The sequence below is a fragment of the Squalius cephalus genome (genome assembly GCF_949319135.1).
Source record: "Squalius cephalus genome assembly, chromosome: 3".
In the NCBI taxonomy this organism is placed as follows: domain Eukaryota; kingdom Metazoa; phylum Chordata; class Actinopteri; order Cypriniformes; family Leuciscidae; genus Squalius; species Squalius cephalus.
The window spans coordinates 28,301,142-28,321,873 of record NC_137124.1 but is presented as its reverse complement, the minus strand read 5'-3'; the positions used below and the strand labels follow the sequence as shown (position 1 = coordinate 28,321,873).

The 20,732-nt window shown below is 38.6% G+C and overlaps 2 protein-coding genes across 2 annotated transcripts in view; one reads left to right on the top strand and one right to left on the bottom strand.

Moving 5' to 3' along the window:
- Nucleotides 1-15,479, top strand: part of rbm33a (RNA binding motif protein 33a) — a 60,603-nt gene extending 45,124 nt beyond the window's left edge. Inside the window, exon 19 of the mRNA XM_079865635.1 lies at nucleotides 14,980-15,479. Coding sequence (XP_079721761.1) covers nucleotides 14,980-14,983 — 4 coding nt within the window. The 3' untranslated portion in view covers nucleotides 14,984-15,479. The remainder of the gene's footprint in view (nucleotides 1-14,979) is intronic.
- Nucleotides 1,219-8,660, bottom strand: shha (sonic hedgehog signaling molecule a). The gene is made up of 3 exons (XM_079865637.1): nucleotides 8,026-8,660; nucleotides 4,254-4,515; nucleotides 1,219-2,713 (listed from the first exon to the last, which is right to left on the bottom strand). The coding sequence occupies exons 1-3, from the start codon at nucleotides 8,323-8,325 to the stop codon at nucleotides 2,019-2,021; spliced, it is 1,257 nt and encodes a 418-aa protein (XP_079721763.1). The 5' UTR covers nucleotides 8,326-8,660; the 3' UTR covers nucleotides 1,219-2,018.
- Nucleotides 15,480-20,732: the final 5,253 nt, after the last annotated feature.

The following is a 20,732-nucleotide window of genomic DNA, read 5'->3' as shown; positions in this document are numbered from 1 at the left end:
AGTCGCATATCACATCTCAGACTAAACCAAAGGAAAAATCAGAGATCGTTAGAGTTTGGGTTTACCTTATAACCGCGAGTTAGAGTTATGCATCGTGTATTAGATTTGAAGTGGATGGCTTCCTCACTTCCTCTCGTTGCACCTGGTGCACCACCTGTTTCGTTCTTGCGAATGCGATTAACTATAAAAATCACTATTATATGAAGACGGGAAAAGTGTAACACTAAGTGTGTGTTTTAAATACTAAATGTGTTTAATAGCCAAATGTGTAGTCTAATAATTTAATGTATTTGATTCCGTCACATATTTTGACGTAATTCTCATGGCGGCGAGTAAAAGCCACACTAAAGACCTTGACATGAGGAATCACCAAAGAGCCAATCTAACAGGCAAGGCGATTTCCAGTAGCCTAAATGTGTTGGTGCGTTTTAAGCACGCAAACAGTAGCCTTTTTAATCGGCGTGAGAGATTTTCAGATGTTTACGCTAAGGAGGACTATCCTGTTCATATTTAACATGGGACCACAACTTTTCGCAAGCATACAAAATGCAGATCAAAGACTTTTTCGCGTCTTACCGATAGCCGCTTTCAACATTTAACTTTGCGCATTTCCACACGTTGGTTTGAATGGGTTGGTTTCTCCCACTCGAGCTTTATGCAAACTGAATAGCCCGATTTACGTGGGGGGAAACTCTGGTCAACTCTATCCGATTACGTTTTTCATTACAACAATAAAATATTTTGTATTTAATGATTGTAGCCTATTTACATTTAGACAACTTGTAAGCCATCTTTTGTTGTGCCATGCCTTAAAAGTGACCGCAATGAACATAATTAGCCCTGTTAATATTTTAATAAACTGCCGCCGAGAAGCGACTTTTTAAGCAACAGCAATAACAATAAAATATTTATGAGCGTTAATAATATCAATAACAACAATAGCCTATTAAATCTTCTGATTATTAAAATGATTGTTCAAGATGTTCCATTTCTGCATCATCATCATCATCAAAGGATATTCATGAAACAAAAACATACAAACGAGCAGTTTGAATATTTTCTTTATCTCATTCATTTATAATAAACATATAAATAATAAATTCTATACATTTCCTGACACCTTGCCTTAATGAAAGACAAGTTAACTGGTATGGCCACTCAATCATATGCTATCCAAACTGTGCATCAGCTGCATTTTATTTCTATAAAACTATTTACCTATTACAAAATATGAAAAGAAAAATACATTTTAGTAAATGTACAGTAGTTGTTAATGTTTAACGAAAACCTTTGTTCTTTACTGTGGGACTATTATCGTTACTGAATTGTCAGAATGTGCATTTCGCATTTTCTTAAAGAAATACAAAAAAACAATGAAACCAGAGAAGAGTGAACAATATGTCTGTCCCAATCTGACAACCAAAGCAATGACAAAATAATAGAGAATTCTAAAAGAGATAACAGCACAAGACTGCAAAGACTCTGCACCTATTTAAATTAAAATATATTCTCGTATCTTACACTATTTCAAATAACGAAAAGTGATTAGGTAACGATCGGTCAAAATCTAATGTACAATTCTGTGTATAAAAATATAATTTCTGGAGCCCCGCGGCGTTTGCTTACCCCTAAAATATAACAGTCATTTGCACATATGCACAGAATGTTACAACCTGTCATGAAATTTTCATTCTTTTTTCCATACATTATCTTTTTTTCCTGTTTACATGAGATATACAAAAATAGACTCTGCACCGCTGGATGATCATTCGAATCCGTTTGTGTGCCACCAGCCTGAGTTCACGCGAGAATAAATTATGCAAAGAAAACTTTTAAGGCTCCATTTATTCTTTGAAAATGACATTTTTTTTAAAGTCATTGTAATAAATATCCCAACTCCGCTCGGGGCCTTTGTCTCTTTCTCTCTCACTCTCGCTCTCTCTCTCTCTCTTGTACTAACATTGTCTTATATCCTACATTAGTGTGATTTCTCTTGTTTTATTTCCATATGAAGGTGTTCAGCTTGAGTTTACTGACATCCCCAAAGGATGAAGCATGTGGCTGTCCAAAAGCCACGTTCCCACTTGATAGAGGAGCTTGGAGTACCAGTGGACTCCCTCCTGTTGTAAAGTCGCACTGGACTCACTGATTAAGTTTTTAGGGAAAAGTACTGATGTCACGTCATAATAGAGCCTGACGGGCGCGAAGGCCAAATGCGCGAGCCCGTGGTCCTCTATTACGGCGTAACAGGACGCCAGTATTCTGTCGACCACAATGGTTCCATGAGCAGTCACTGGTGCGAACGAGCCCTGGTGCTCCTCCGTGTATATCCGCTCCACGATGACAGATTTAAGTTGACCGCTATCATCAACAACCATCACCTTTTGTCCGGCCCTGACACTGCTGGCATACGCGGCGGTCATGGTGTGGAGATCATCCGTTGAGTTGTCGAGGACAAAAAGGAGATGAGCAGCGGTGAGTGTGATCTTTTCAACGGGTTCTTTCGTTTCTATGACGTAAAACATACGTCGCGTCGCGGAGTCTCGGTCTGTGAACATGATGAAGTCGCTGTACACGAGGTTCCCAGCGCTGTCCGCCGCCAGCACCTTGTCGCCGGGGTTCAGGTCCTTCACGGCCTTCTGCCCTCCGTCTTTGAGCGTGACCAGAGCCGAACCTGGGAAGCAGCCTCCAGATTTTGCAGCAACCGAATTTTCTGTCGAGACAAATAGCAATGGGTGAATAAAACGGGGCGCCTTTTATACAGCATATCATGAAGTAACATAATTAAGCATTAGGCCTGTATTTTTAGTTATGACGAAGGTGTCAAATAAATGTAAAAAAAGCGCGAAAAGAATGCACGTAAAATAGGCTATATCAGCCCCAAAGTCGCCAAAAGTAAGAAAAAGTCTGAATAAACATAGGAAAACGTGGCAACGGGAATTAGGCTGTAAATCGAAAGCTTTCCCCCCCCAAAAAAATGTCTTTGTTTGAGATGGAGGAGGAAAGAGGCTGGACTGCTCTAATTAAAAACCAATAAAGCCCGGACATTGTCATTCTAATGCAGCTTGTGTACAGAGCACTCTTGGAAAAGGACACTCCTGCCTTTCCTTGCGCCTCTTTCATATTTGCTCAGGTGCAGAAACTTCTATGTGACAATTCACACTTATAGAATGAGAAAACCCCAAGCAGGCTCAAATAGTACCTATTTACTCAGCCCAGACACTTTTCCAAGGCTCTAATGGTGTAGATTTGAATGTAAATTAGAAATGCTAGCGGTAGTCAATCAATGCCCTCTTCTTCTTTCCTTTCATTTTTTAAACCATCATGCTCTCCGTTGTCAAGCTTAATGACAATAATTCGGGCCTTGTGGGATCTCTTCACATTCCGATCTCTTGGGTCGGTAAACAGAGCTATAGAATGGACTTTTCGTCTAATCCTCTCATAAGATTCTAGGGCATGAAATAAGATGGTGACAATTGAGAAACAGATTTGGCCGAGCGAGTTCGACCTGGCTCTGTTTAAAGCCTGTAGGCTAATGTATTTGTAAAAGTGTTTAGAATTTAAATAAGATTTGGCGAAAGCCTAAGGCTTTTGCCAATGTGTTCCAGCTAAATTATCTTCGATCAATGTTAAACTTATTACACCACAAAATAAATAAATAAAAGATTGCTGATAGGAATTAGGTCTACATTTTATTTGCGCAAGTGATGCCACAAACTCCGTCGTGTTTTTCGTCGTATATTTTAAGCGTGCGTGTTTGATTTGATATGTCTTCATAAGCAATGTTTATTCTGTTTCAGTGAGTGATCTTGTGATGACTTGATAAGCGCTTCCTTCAAAGAGACAGAGTGGGGCGATGTAAGATCAGTTAATATATTGGCTCGAAAGCCTTTCTGTGATAGTCGTTTTAACTCAGTGTGAAGTGAAAGATTTAAAATATCTTATAGAGGAATAGCCTTGAAACAATTTGTATTTTTCATAATAACTAAAATACATTCGATTTATTAATTAGAATAATATTTGTTAGAAATAATAATTTCTTTGCCAGAAGTTACTTTTATGAATACAGTTATAATTTAAACTTTCTGTAATAAATTAAGAATTGTTGTTGTTGTTGTTGTTTTCACTGTATCAGTATTTAAAAGCAGATTATCTTTTTAAGCCTGATATTTTTTCCACATGAAATGGAGTGTGAAGCATTGTGCCCATCACTTCGATATTTTGCCCTTCCAATCAACCTGCCATGGTCTTACCTGCTTTGACAGAGCAATGGATGTGTGCTTTGGACTCGTAATAGACCCAGTCAAATCCAGCTTCTACAGCTAACCGAGAGAGTGTCCCATATTTGCTCTTGTCTCGATCAGAGGTGGTGATATCAACAGCTCTTCCCTCGTAGTGGAGTGATTCTTCAAAATGGTGACCGTCCTCATCCCAGCCCTCTGTCACACGCAGCTTAACCCCTGGCCACTGGTTCATTACAGAGATGGCCAGTGAGTTCAGCTTGTCTTTGCATCTCTAATAGAAAGACAGCGAGAGAACAGGAAGAGAGATGATTTTTTATATTTCCATTCATTGATCCATGTTCCCATACACATAAACACACACACACACACACACACACACACACACACACACTAAATAATGCTCTTAATCTCCAAAAATTCCTAAATGATAGCTTGTGTAAAAGCTTTTTAAACAAACTGACAGTTTTAGTTTAGTTAAAGACCTCTGTGTGATAGACTGGTTCAGTATTATCTTATTATCACAATCAGTCAGTTCTGAACAGCATTTTAAAGGATCACAGCACTCCAGACATCACTTACTGACAATAATTCTGTAACTATCCAAATCAATATGTCCAGACAAACAGGTTGACTTACAAATAAGTCTATGAAATAAGAGTCCTGTGTTTACACTGGAAATAATTCAGCCTTGCATGCAAGGCTATTCTGCCCAAAGAGCTCAATGAAAAATTGATAAGTTATTGCACTCGCTTCACTGATCTAAAACATATAGATCCAACTAGAGAAAGGTGTGACTGCATCAGGACCTCTTCTGCTTAAAAGGCCAGAATACAAACAATAGTAACTTGAGATTAGATGGCAAAAAATACTGAAAAGTGATGTTCAGTTAGTGATTTGTGGTTTTTATTATTTAAACATTTTGGTTTAGACCAGTGGGTCTCGCCGAGGTGCAGGTACGAGATATGGAGTATCAGGCCATGTGTGGGTGGTGCACCCACAAACCTTTCCCGGGACCTTGTGTTGGGATGCTTGGCCTTCTCCAGGACAACTCTTCCCAACACTTAACCAATATGTCAAATAAAACACTACAAAAGACTCTTTCACTGCGTCCAAGAGGAGAAGCAACTACTCATTATTCTTGCAGCACAGGTTTGCTCAAGGGACGTGATGTGATTGCTTAACCGACGGTCTTTCAGAGGTTATATAAAATCTATTCAAAATATGCTTGCAAATTGTGACACTAAGCCAAATTAATACCTGTAATAATTCACACAAATTCCCTCCTAGCTTTGACTCGCTCGCTGCCTCTTTCTCTCCCTACTTCACAAGCACACACACACACCATCCGTAGCCTATAACATCTACATACATTTCTGTACCAGACTACTAACGCCCCACTTTCTACTGATTCGCCTGACCCTCTAATTTTCATGTCTGCGTTGAAGGCCACATACATCTTATTACACTGCATCATACATTAAAAAAATGAAGTATAGTCAATTATAAAACATATAATAGTTTAAGTTCACTCCATTATGTGTCAATGTCTATTATGCAAACCACCAAAAACTTAATGTGCTTCACACATGCATCCTCTTATGTAGCTACATTAATTATTTTCTTACTGTGATACTGATACATCTGTGGACTGAATGGAAAATGACAGACTGGTACTTTACCCTTATAGACAAATATATTTCCTGTAACTATAGTGATTTTACTTTAGCTATTTTGATCTGCTGCTTATTAGCTCTACAGCACTCGTGGGACTCAAATGAGAGAGGAAAATACAAACAAGGGACCAAAAGATACAACCTAGCATATTATGAGCAAAACTGCCGGGGATTCAAGACCCGTGAAGCCTTAACTCTTTATTAATTCATTGGGTCGCGTGCCGCAAATCAAGCCAAATTCTGTTCAGCCACCATGAAGCGCAGCGGGAACCCCCTGTGCCGCCGCTTTGTGCTCCACACGAGGTTTGTTCAACACGCCGCCTATAGTCACAGTCAGCTACTAATCTCCTCTCAAAATGAACTGTTATAGAGGAAACACTTATCAGCTACCTGTCAGAGCAAACAGCCTCTAGGATGCCCTCGCACTTGCGCCTAATTTCGTGAGCAGCACCGTTAAGTCCAATTCACTACACAGCGTGTTCAACTAACAAACCATCTCTTCCACTCGGATGCGCTTCTCCAAAACATTTGCTAAAAGGACACCTCGTTAACTCCCTTTGAAAAGCTTAGACGTCCATTTGAAGTAACAAGATTGCAGGGGTAGCTTTCCTTTTTTAATGGCAGTGTGTGTGCCCGCGGGTTATCACACACTTATAATCACATTCACCTTAAGTAGAGTTTGATATACATCTGAGAAAACCACACCAGACAAGGGTTTCATCTTTTTTTAAGGACCAGAAAAAGGGAGACTTTATAATGCACCTGCGCAGCGCGTATAAATTCACTTTGGTTGACATTCGCAATGCTTCAGCAAACCTCGTCCATGCGATAACCAGTCATGACCAGTCATTTTGAACCGAATAGCTTTTCAGCAGAGGCATGTCAAAATAACCTAATAAAAAATATTACACTCAGGGTAATCACTTTGTAAATTACACGGAAGCAGACCTCAATATGCTTTGTATAGCAAATATATATTCGATGCATTAGGCTACTAAGCAGCAATGTTATTCTTCCTTTGGGCAAAGGGTCAGAAGTTCAAATGATCCCTGCTAATGCGACGAGAGTGGAAAGCCATGTTGGGGACAGACAGCCTATTCCCGAAGCTGTCTGACTTTTCAGAGGCCTAGCTTTCGTTTCAAAAATTAAATAAAGAAAAATTAAAGAAAAAAAATGTTAAATGTCATGTAGGCTACAACTCGGACAAAAAAATAGATTTTCTATAATTTTTGAGCAGCACACAACTCTAGCATTAACCATAAAATGAATAGATCGAAGTCTGACTAGTCGAATATAATTTCAAGCAAAGAAAACAGTTTACCGCATCTAACGGATTAATCAAATATCTAACCATTTATCAAAATATCAGCGCATATTGCAATTAAAGTAATGTTGTACAAGTCTACTCCTGGTGTGTACCACATAAAACTTGTTTCTGCATGCGCATCGCTTGATGTTGCTTATATATCGGTCAGTTGTAAAACAAATAGGCCTATAGATTATGCAGCATCGCATGTGGCGTAAAATAATTGTCAGAATATGAGCAAACCCCTGCATAATATCGAAAGCAGAGGGATGAAGACAGATAGGCCATTGTGTCTGATTCTAATCTGTCACTAAGCGGTACCGTCCTGGCCCATTAATAAGCAGAAACAAATTTAAGAGCATCCTTTGAGAAATGTCAATATTTTCATGCCCTGATAAGCAGCCGCTGCGAGCGGGTGGGCTGCGGTATGACTACTAAGCGATCCCATGAACATGTACGCTTAATTTCCGTCTATATTTAGCTGTCATGAGACTGACATATTATGCCCACCACAGTCCCTTCAGATCAGGTGCCGTACCTATCTAGCAGGATACCCACATTTTATAAAACATATAGGCTAACGCGCGCCTGATGTAGTATCTCATCGAGGACAAATATAGGAACAGAGAGGGTGAGCAAGGAGGCAACCAGCCGGTCCTCTCCTGAAGGCATTTCTCTCGCACAGCTTCATTAGAAAGAGCCGTGCCGCAAGACTAATTCACAATCCTTACACGAACTGTACTTTCTTAAGCTCTGACTTAAAAACAAGCACCGGTGTGATTTGTGAACGGAAAGGAATTACCTGTGTCATGAGTCTGTCCGCGCCTGTGTTCTCCTCATCCTTAAAGATAATGTCGGGATTGTAATTTGGAGTAAGTTCTTTAAATCTCTCCGAATTGCGCGTTATCTTGCCCTCGTATCTGCCGCTGGCCCCTAAGGTCTTCTCCGCGACATTAGGTATAAACTGCTTGTAGGCGAGAGGTGTCAGCTTCTTCGGATGTCTTCTTCTGCCGTAGCCTCTGCCTGGACCGCAGGCCAGTCCGGACACCACCAAGGACAGACTGAGAAGAGACACCAGCAGCTCTCTCGTCAGAAGCCGCATTTTGCCGCACGGTGAATCTCGCTGCGGTGTTCTAGAGCGCCCTGCGCGGTCTGTCTAGCGGGATTTCTCGTTCTCTTTGCGTGGATCTCCGGCGATGTCCTTGCCTTCTCCTCAGTTCACGCGTGCCCCTCAGCGCCAAGCCCTACCGTGACAGGTGCGTAAATGTGCGTCTGATAACGCATCGGAGGTTTGCGGCGTGGATGTGAAAGGTAAGACTAACCTCAAAATCGCAACGTGAGTTGAAGCCACAGTCACTTATGCGAGAAGCCTCTTTACTCCTATGTATTATAGCTGCGATCTGAGGTAGGGAGGGACCTGATTGGCTCGACGGGACGAACCCTTCTGATGTTATCCCACAAAACGGACGTACAAAAACCTTTAAAGAAGGTGGGTTTCAGGGGAGGGACACGGTGATATGTGAACGCATCAGTTTCCCCCGCTGCTGTCCGTGAGTCTGCGACATGCATGTGTGTTACTCAGTTTGTTACTGGGATGCAAATGCTCCATCCATCTATGTGACCTGCTAATGGACCATTTATGTTTAAATCACTTGGTCTTAATATGTTACTGCTCAATGTGCACATAAGGGTGAATGCGACTTTCAAAACTTCATTTAGGCCTATCACCAGTGAGGACATTAATCTGATTAATCATAGAATAATCACAAGCAAAGCGATTCAAAATACAAACATACATTTTAATTAAAATGTAAACTTTTTATCTCTTTTATCACATAATTATCAGGTTGATCACTTGTTGTCCCATTAACCAACCTGAACTTTACAGAAGCTGCAATTGTTTTGCTGTCATTTTTTAAAGTTTTAAAGTGAAAGGATCATTTTCTGAACAATTTACAGGATTTCACTTTCTTCGAAATTTCATCCAAACAACTATTTCCAAACTGAAAAGCCAGGGATGTTTTGGTAAATTTAGGATACAATTAATTATTCCTCCATATTCCATTGGTGCGAGAGAGTAGGAGACAGAGATTAAGTTGGCTCTTCTGCCCAACACAGCTTATTTGAGATATTGGAAAGGGCTCTTCCTGTGCACACAAATGCTAAGCTGTCTGTTTGGGAGAAAGATCAGCCTGCAAAAACCCTGTCACCCCTTAAAGTCCACTTCAGTGACAGATTAAGCCATGGTAACCACTGTGTTCCCTGGCCCATAGCAGCGGGTTAGGTATGTGTTTTATTGTCTTATTTTCACACATTTTCCAGACTGCTCTATCAAAGATGGTGGCTGCTTGTCTTGTGAAATACATTAAGAAAGTAGGACCCCTGCTGAAGGTTTTGTTCAAATGACCATGACATGGATGATTTGTTGTCTGGTTTGTTTTAGTTTTGAGGTGTGCACTTTTTTGACTGCTTAAATATCACAAATACCATTAAATCATAATGATATGTGAAGAGTAAAACAATTAGCAAAGAGATCTTTTACGTGCATCACACAGGGAAATTATCTATTTGTCTTTGCTTTTTGTATTTTTTGTCATAATTTTTGATTTAGCTCCATTGGAGATTGTTTCATGGTCAACTTTACATTATATTAATCCTCAGTGTGAACCTCTCAGAATGTTGAGAGCAAATCGAGCAGATAATCTCTTCTAAAACAACTTTATAAGCTCTGAATACACAACTGAAAGAGAGGCAGTTCAATTGATGTTCCTACTTCTTGCAAACCATCACACAGAAGTTACTTTATGTCTGATTTAATGAGATTATGACCACCTGGCCACATATGTCTAACAGGAGTGAACAGTACAGACTGTAGTATGATTTTCTATACGCTGCCACACTATGATGAACGTGTTATGAACTTTCACTTATTTAATATGAAGAGGTTTTGGAGGTTGGCAATAATCTGATAGTTTACCTTCAGTGTATTAGACAGTTAATGAATCAGTGTGGATGACTACAAGGAAAAAAGGAGTACAGAGGAGAAACAGTCACCCACATGCTGTAGTGGAGCGTGATTTTCCTGCTCCTTCCTGATCTCTAGCTGTCTTAGAACAATTACATCTTGGCAATTGCATTCAACAGATATTATGAGGTCACTGATATTGTCTTCCTTAACCATACTTCAGCAATTCTATGGGAGCAGACAGTAGACATCATAAATCAGGTCATTCAGGTATGTGTAGCATGAATAAGCCCTACAAACAAACACATATCGTGTAATTCTGGGACTCATACAAGATCAAATGCTGCCCCAATTGACTAATCCTTTGAGAATGACCCTAAGCAGTCAGTGTACAGCGAAACAGTCTTAAGGACAAGCATTCTGTGGAGGAACACTTAGCCTCGATTTCGGGCAGCTCTTTGTGTAGTTATGGACTGCAGGGAGTGGAACGTGGGGAATTTCACAATCGTGTACCTGAGGTTCCAGCTCAGCTCCGTCTCAGAGTGTGTAAAGAGTTTTTTATTTGCCTCGCTCAGCCGCTCCCTCTACTTAAACACAGTCTCAGTCCTCTCAAGGCCAAGGCAAGACAGCCAAGCCCCAGGTCAACCCTACACAGCGGGAGGGAGAAGAGAGCCTTAGAGATGCGCAAATACATGCTATTTTCAATTCGAACAGAGATTTAGGGGGCAAAGGGGGCTGGTGAGCACTAAAAGTAATTCAGAAACCCAAGACTGAGGGAAAAAAAAGAATTTTTGCATGTTATCAATGGCATTTTCATATTGACTTATCACATTCCATTCAGTGATAAAGACAAATTCCTCTGTGGAGCCTGAGAAAACCAATTTACTCGCCAGCATCAACCATCATACACTACTAATAATGATTATGAATGGTAGCATGGTTCAACATTTTGTTGTTTCTCAATACTATACATGGTTCCATGTTTACTTGTAATATTTAATGCTCTAAAAAAACTCCTGGGAAAGACATGTCCAAGACTTGGTCAGAACTGTAGAATGGTGATGGACAGCAGAAGAAAATATAAATGCAGTGCAATGCAAATAAGTGTGCACATGAGAGTAAACCATCTGCTGCAGCATGCTTTGTTCGATTGCCATTTGACCTGAGGACACAGATAGTATCTATTTAATGAACTTGGGGTGCTTGTGGCCTGTGCCATATTACCTAGAGCAACAGTAATTCCTCTGGAAATGTAGTCAACGTTCAACGCGGTTGACCGCTGTAACCAATGAAAAGTGAAAGCATCATTAAACACCCACTCACATGCTATTGGCCATCACACCATGATAAGTGCTGCCTTTCTACCTGAGTGTTTAGAAACATTCCACAAGAATAGTGAACAGTGATTTCATTCCCACACTCAATAGTCTACTGGACAGGTTCCAGGATGTTGCTCACTGAACAACATTTCAGCCAATATTTTTCATATTGATCATAAAATTAATTGTTAACTACATGTGTCTGCACGCTTCTGCTTCTGGTGATAGATAAGAATTAGTTTTGAAATAAGCATTGTAAAGTCATCAAAGATCAGGAGCGGAGCAGAATTATCCCACAGACTATTGCTGCTGAAGAAGAGAGAGAGAGTGCAGCAGTTCCTCATCACAGCCTTGGATAATGACCTCATTCCTGTCGCCAGAGTTTTGCGATCGAGGGCAGCGAGATTGTACGGGAAAGATGCAAAGCCTGAAACGAGGAGAAGACATGAATATTAAGCACAGGCACAGGGTAAATGGTGAGAATTATGTGGAAAGATGAATCGATGCTGTGACCAATTACTTGTTATTGCAGAATCCTCCCATCTCTCAAGTCTCAAGACACACCTCTTCAAGAGACTTCTGACCCAGATGATTTGTATCTAGCACTATATCAGCATTATATTTATATCCTTGTAGAAATTAATTTTGTGCTCTGGCATTCTCTGGTGCGTTTTGCATGACTTTTTTGTGAACACCTGCGAAGGTTATTGTCATTTATGATATGGCTCTGGAGCACTTGATTCTCCTATTATTATTATTGTACAATTAACATTGAACTGTATAATTGACTTTTGACCCAGACAACCAGTTGAGCAGTGCTAGTTTTTATATATGTATTTATTTATCTCTTCATTTTGTAAGCATCCATATATAATAAGCAGGATAATGCAGGACAATCATCTTCACACTTCAAATTGGGGTCCTGATCACCCTGGCTGAGGTTATATTTTACAATAATGAGGGACTGACTGTACATTATCCCTTACTCATGTTATATTTACAAATGTTGAAAAGAAAAAAGCAAATAAGAAAAAAAGCAAGCCCTAAATCCCAGGAATAGCCTAAAACAAATGGTTGAGAAAGTCGAGAACTGCCTCTGTGAGCTTATTTAATATCCTCACCCTTGTTTTAAAAGCTCTAATGTCTTGTGGTAGCTTCAAAAGCAAAATCAGCTTTCTAAATCTATTTATGGATCTTAATAAACTCCAGACAAACTTGCTTCAAGAGATGTTTTTGGTTTAGACACGTTTCTGTGTGTTTTATATTAGGTATTTGTTCAAGGCTCAGATTCATTTCTAACTAATAATCATACAGAGCGAAGGCATTTGTCAGTTCAAGACAACTTTTATCTAGTTGCAGTTTGTTCAAATAATAGTTTCCAGTAGATGAGTATCATATTAGAAGCATTTGAAAGGTGTGGTTCAGATCCGTGGAATTTTCCCAGAACAAGCAGGGGGGATTACTGTATAGACAGATAGACAAACCTGCACCAGCCCTTCCAGGTGTGTCCTTTTGATGGAAAAGAAAATTCAGACCTTGATTCTACCCTTAACCAACAGCAATATAGAATTCAATGCCTGTTAAACCATGTAATGCTCGTTCTCTGTGACTCTTAAGGTCTTACATACTCATACTCACCTTTTAGCCTGTTCCTTTTTCAGAACCCCCTAATGAAGGCGGTTGGTTAAGTATGTAGCAGAAGCTCAGTAGACAGGCACATGACACATGCTTGCAAAGCTTGCACCAAGTTGAGAGGCGGTATAACTTTAAAAGAATCATTTTTTTTCTTTGTGTTCTATTTGATTGATTTGGTCAGTCCTCATATGGCCTATGGCAAACACAGCGGGGTCCCACTTTATATTAGGTGACTATTATGTACATTTAATCTAATCATTTGGTACAATGCACTTACTGTGTGCATAGATGTTTTTACATTGTACTTGTATTTTTAAAATACCTGCATGTACTTACAGATGTAATTCATTTCTGTAATTACATTGTTGACCCTTCCCTTAGACCTTAACCCACCCTTAAACATAACCATACCTGTATCCCACCTCAAGTAGCAGCAAAAGTGTTTACAGTACAATATAAACACAGTAACTACATTGGACTTATTTAGGACACCTAATATAAAGTGACCCGCATCAGTTTTTAAATATGTTTACCTTAGTCTACTCTACAGCTTCAGCAGATGGAGTGTCCTTTAAAGATGCATGATTTAATTACATATTTTCACACATTCAGAAGGTTTTGAAGATTTTGCTTCATACAAGGATAGTAAGTCACCTGTTGTATTGAAATAATCTTATCTTGGCTTTAATCCTATCTTTGCGTTCATTGATTTCTCTCACAAATCAATCTCAGCTGTAATTATGAGATTATGTTAACACAAACCTAAAACAAACAAGCTGAAACCATAACATATCACCATCAACCATTTGTTTTTGTTGTTTTTGCCAAGAAGCCTTTTACAATTACTTTTGTATGTACTTTATACAGCTTGTAAGCACAAGCACTTTTTTTAACTAATGAAAGTGTGTTTTTACACTTTTCCTCAATGATGCAACTTGAGGAAATGTAGAGCGTAGAAACATCAAGTTCCCCATATCTATATAAATGTAAATAATCAAGAATATTATTGAAAATTTGAAGCAGCTAAATCGCAAGGAACCTTCCAGTGTTCAATCCCTTTTTCCCCCCTGAATGACTTCCAAATACGTAACAGTATGGATCATGTTGGCAGTCGGTTTGATCTATGTCTACACAGGTGGGAAAGCACCTCAACCTTTATCTTTATGACTGTAACTCTGTCTGACTGGAAGGGGGTGGGGCGATTTGAAGCACTTCTATACTGTAGACTAATGCAAGCCGTAAATGCATCACAAAACCAAAGATCACAAAGAAAACAGACAGGTGTGTGTGTATATGAAAAGCATAGAAGGGGTAGAAGAAAACACACTTATATCTAATAATGTATATATGTATACACATTTGATTCATAATGGCATGATGCACTAATTTCAATCACATCTCATCACATATTTATAATTAATCACATTATTATTTGTATGTTTGGTGCTCACTCAGGTTTTTCAACTTGATCAACATGTATTCAACCTTCAGCCGCGTGAGACCCCGCCACATCCGCGGCCTGTGTCGCTCCAGCATAAATGACGGGAGGGTGCATAAAACCTCACCAACTTGCCACATTAGACCTGAAGACCCGGCGCAGACTAACACTCACCACTCACAAATGTGTTGAATTTTTCTCCACTCGAGTGCTGCTGTAATATATATGTCTATAGAAGAGAGCAACTCACAGTTTTCTCAGATTTTGTATTTTGTGCTGTCCTCAGCATTTGTAATTACACTAAACAATAATATGACATGCTCTGATTAGTCCAAAATGTTTCTTTGACAGTTTTTTTTTCCTTTCTTTTAAATATTTGTATTCTTTTTGTTGTTGTAGTTGAAGTGAAGGACACTGTCTCTATGGCCTTGCAGATCCAAGATCAAGATCGAAATAAACCCAAACATTCCTGCATTAAACATCCGTGATTCAACCGTTCACATCAATGGCTTGCTGTCTGTAAGTATGCAGAGAATAACAAGAGCGAAAAATTACAACTCAAATTATCTGCAAAATGTTATAGCTATAGCAGCCAAATAACATGCATTTTTATTTTCAGTATTCAGGTTTTTCTTGTTGTTTATTTCAGGGTCAAATAAAAAAATCTGACCAATATAATGTTGGAAATATTAAGCCAAGTTTTATATCGGAACTATATACAGACACAATGTAAAGCTAAATCTTCACATTAACACTCTTTACAAAGCTACAATGTATTTCATTTGATGTTCATTTGAGTGTTTCCATATACTGTACACACCACCAATGCTGCTTATTTACAATGCTGTTAAAATTGTTGTTTCACAATAATTTCCCCAATAAAAGTACTATGATATCTCAATACAGCTGCAATCATTTCTTTTGTTTGACATACACTATATACATACTTTATATCATATCCCACCAGTTTAAGTCCAGGGGTAAATCTTCCAGAGTTACCCACAACAGACCTCAGTATATAAATATCTATCAGCCATGTTGCTTTGGATTTTACAGCCTTTCTAACAAAATCTAGACTTTTACAGTCCCATTAAAGCTCCATAAAGCCCCAGGATGGTTGCATGTTTTAAAGGATTTTTAATTTCTTATGGGATGCTTCAAAATATACCTTTGTCAGATTCATTATATAAATAAATATAATTAATAATATTAAAATATAAAATATATCATTTTATTGTTAAACGTGTTACTGCCAAACTGTTTTATGTTGTAAGCAAATACTGTGTAGTTCTTTACGGCATATATTTAAAAAATAAACAATACAATGAATTAACTCTACTCTACAATGATTTTTACTAGCAATAGCAAACCCTGTGTGTTGTTAGAATTACATTAAAATAACTATTTGCTGAAGGAGATGACCCTGTAAAAACAGAATTTAAGGAAATGTGATGTGAGAGAAAGCACAAATTAAGGACTTTTGTCTCAAGTAAGTAAAAATAATATTTATATTTGCAGATAAATAAATAATTTTATGTAGGTAACATTTTGTATTTCTTATCTAGTGGAACTAGATATGGCACAACCTATCCTTACCAAAGCAATGAATGCGAGTATTTCACAGAATGGCTTTTTGTTCAGTGTATTACAAATTGGATTATTAGTGATGAGAACAACATCTCAAGACCTTGCCTCTGCTATACAGCCTTCTCAAGCCCAAATATACTATACTATATCCAACTACCTCTCTTGAGTCCATGCTTTGCTCTACCATACCAGGAACTTCTAGCAGTGATTCCCTTTGTCAGTCTGCTTTCTAGACCACAGGGTCATGCAGATCTTTTGGTGTCGGACTGAAATAACGTGTGCTGTGATGCAGGACAGGACACCGGCAAGCAGCATCAGACAGACAACCCAATTAGAATCAAGCGTTTCCTGTCTCTAGGCAACCCTGGCATTGAGCATGACCCGAACCGGCCAATTACAATTTATCTCCCTGTCCCACTGACACTTTGATGTTCACGAAATATATAATGACTTCCTCTGAAAGACATTTACCTCAAAAAAGCCTCCACATCTCAACATCTTGAGTAACATTGCTTGGATTATGACGAATAGAAGGTTCTTAAGCAGGTTTCTGATCCCAAAACTATTTTAAGAGTCTTATTTAACAGCAAAATCCTTGCCAAGCAATAGGCAATGATATTTGGTGCTTAATCTTTGAGGTAAGCCAAAAGCATTCCGTTCATTTAGTCCATTCATGAGACTAAACCTAAATGTTTTATGCTTTATCATATATCATATCATATCACATCATACTGTATATATCCATCACCTGCTATATATCTTTAGGCCCGAATATGACAACCTCAAACACAGTAATGGACTGTACGGACTCTATGATTGTCCAGATATCCCAGAGAAATTGACAAAAAGACAAGGCAAATGAGACCAGGAAGGGACAGAATATGAGTTAAAGGGACAGAAAATGGTGGTTAGCTGGGGTCATACTACAGTCTCTCCACATAAGAACCCAATGTATAGGTGTAAAGGCAGTGGTGGGGGTGGGGCAAGGATTTGGATGAGGAGGTGGCTGAGCAGTTTAAAGTCTTCTTAAGCAAAAAACGTGATCAAGACTGACCTTGTATACAATGACCATGAGCACCATACCCTGTGTGACAGAGTTACTGTGAATGAGAGGTGAAGGGGCCAATAAAATGTCAGCTGTAGCATTTTTGTGTGTGTGTTTTAACTACTAAAAATAGCCAATAGGGGGCGATATGGAGGTGTTCCCTAACTGTAAGAGACCCTTAGTGTACTGTTATTGACATCACATTAACATTATCAGTGATTAGAGGGAGAAGTGACAGCTAAAACAGATGCTGCATTTTTACTAAAAGAATAGTTCTTCTGAACAGAAAGAGGGAACCCAAAATTGATGACATAACAAAACTCTGCATAAAACATATGGAACACCCTCAACTTAAATTAGCTTCAGGTAGGTGTGAGGGATGTATTTTCAAGTCATTTAGACTGATGGAAGATTTAAGTTTAAGCAACAAAAGGAGGATCACATAGAGAATATTAAAGAAAAACTTTTATTTCCACAAATATTTATAAAACATAAAAGTTTTTCAAAATTAAGTATAGGTTGGTATATTAAAGATTTTAAAGGTATAGTTCACACAAGATGAAAATTTCATTTACTCACTCTCATATAGTTCCAAACCTGTATGACTTTCTTTCTGCTGTGGAATATAAAAGATGTTTGAAAAATGTTTCAGTGTTTTTTTTTCCAACCATATAACAAAAGCTGTTTTAGACAAACACTTTCTAAAAAATATCTTCTTTTATCTTCCACGGAAGAAAGAAAGTCATAAATGTTTGGAGCAGCATGAGGGTGAATAAATGATGACAGAATTTTAAGTTTTCTGTGAACTATCCCTTTAATGTACAGAGGCACAAACCAAAACCCTATACAATTACTGTACAGTTATGATGGCCGAAATGAGTGCACAGAATACATCATCACAAACAGACAATACAGCAACCAGCCCAGGTTTTTTTAAAAAAAATAGCGGTGCAGTCAAGGAGAATTTTCCAGACTTCAAGGTTAGTATGTGTGTGTTTGATAGACGTATGTATTTGTGTGACAAAGATAAATGAGGTTTAGAAAGAGATGTAACGCCTCAGCTGCACCCAACCCTCCAACATTGATCAGTAGAATGATTTGAGTGACAAGAAGAACGAATGTATGTCAATCACCAGCTAAAGTTGCCTGATGCAGAACTTAGGAAGATGCTTTGCACACATGCAGAGATTTGCGAGCAGGGATGAATCTTTTGAGTTGTTTAAACTTGGTAATGGCCACATTATACATATACAGGCAGCTGTGAGGACATCACCGCATAGTACTTCTGTAGCTAGATCAGCAGCCTATTGTGTAACTACTTCCTCGACAAGCATCCACTTTAACAAGCATAATGCAGCATAAATTGGCAGTTCACATCAATAACTCTTGTTAGGAGCATAATGACGCTGATGAGCAGAGATTGGTTCATCTGTTTAGTTCTGATTAAAAGCTGAATCAAGATACCTACAAGTGCACACCCACACACTGCCATCAGCTCTGATGGTGTGAAGCGCTGTTCTTGGGATGGTGATAGGCCTACTCGCCTTCATTTAGCAAGGACACGTTAGCAAGGGCAGCAGGTAAATAAACCAGCCTGCTCTAAATATAGAGACTACACTCCTGCCCTTCATCCACTTGAGAGATGGAAAGAGACAGTGAGACGGGAGGATGATAGATGGAGGAGATACAGAGAATAAGAAAGATTTTGAAGAAAACAGAAGTCAGGAGGCACTGAAGGGACTACCTCTGGAAGCCAGGAACAACGTAACAGTTCAGTAGAGTTAACAAACATAACTGTGGCTTGAAATGGGTGGATGATGGAGACAGAAATGTTCTGCTAAAACCTGATAAAAAAGGCGATTTCACAGTAAATACTAACCAATAAAGGGATAGTTCATCTAAAACTTTCAAGCATCAAAAAGGACATTAAAGGGGTCATTTTACTTTATAAATGTTCTCTGCGGTCCACAACAAGATTTTTACATCAAACAACATCCTAATTTAGAAGTAATAATCTATTTTCTATCCTGTTTTGACCCTCTCTTTTAATCACTCAGTTTTGATAGGAGTGTTGCATTCAAGATATGGAAGGAAATGCCCACTGTTATGACTGGGTCACAGTTTTGTATATTAAAATAATGTTCAACATACCATCCATTATACATGTGGAATTGTTTTTAAAACATCAGGTGCTGGTCATAAAATTAGAATATCATCAAAAAGTTGATTTATTTCAAGAATTCAACTTAACATGTGAAACTAATATATTATATAGACTCATTACATGCAAAGTGAGATATTTCAAGCCTTTATTTGTTATAATTTTGATGATTATGGTTTACAGCTTATGAAACCCACGAAATCAAAATCTCAGAAAATTAGAATATTACATGAAATCACACAGTAATCCCATGGTCATTGAACCAGGTTTTGGTTATCTTGGCAGTGTGGGCAGGTGCAAATCCTGCTGGAAAATGAAGTCAGCATCTCCATAAAGCTTGTCTGCTGAAGGAAGCATGAAGTGCTCTGGAAATGTCCTGGTAGACGGATGCGTAGAGTGGACAGCACAGTGGACCAACACCAGCCGATGACATGGCTCCCCAAACCAACACAGACTGTGGAAACTTCACACTGGACTTCAAGCATCTTGGATTCTTCCTCCAGACTCTGGGACCTTGGTTTCCAAATGAGATGCACAATTTGCTTTCATCAGAAAAGAGGACTTTGGTCCACTGTGCTTTATTAAATCCAGAGTCAACGCAGCCGTCTACCAGGACATTTTCAGAGCACTTCATGCTTCCTTCATTTTCCAGCAGGATTTGCACCTGCCCACACTGCCAAAAGAACCAAAACCTGGTTCAATGACCATGGTATCACTGTGTAATTACTGTGTGATTTCATGTAATATTCTAATTTTCTGGGATTTTGATTTCGTGGGTTTCATAAGCTGTAAGCCATAATCATCAAAATTATAACAAATAAAGGCTTGAAATATCTCACTTTGCATGTAACGAGTCTATATAATATATTAGTTTCACATGTTAAGTTGAATTCTTGAAATAAATCAACTTTTTGATGATATTCTAATTTTATGACCAGCACCTGTACATAGTTGAAACATTTAAGGGTACTACATATGCTTTATAGGCCAATGTCTTGGTTGTGGCAAATAAAGTTGAAGTACTTGGAGTTACCACAGTTATAATTGACGATGGATGATTTGTTGTGTTTCGTGTAAACGAATTATGAATGAATTTGTCACACTGTTGTTCTTATAGGCTATTCACAGATAAATAAATGAAAAAACGTATAGGCCTACATTGTAATTTGCAATGTTGTGTTTTTAATAAAATGAAATGTTTTGTAATTTCTTACTAATGACAAAACAGATGTCGCTCACTGAAGCTTTTATTCAGGATTAAAGAGAATGGTTTTGATCAAAACAATAACCAAAGCAGTGTTCCATATGTGCTTTCTTCCGTATCAGATATCCGGGGAATCATCTTCCCCCGTCTTCCAA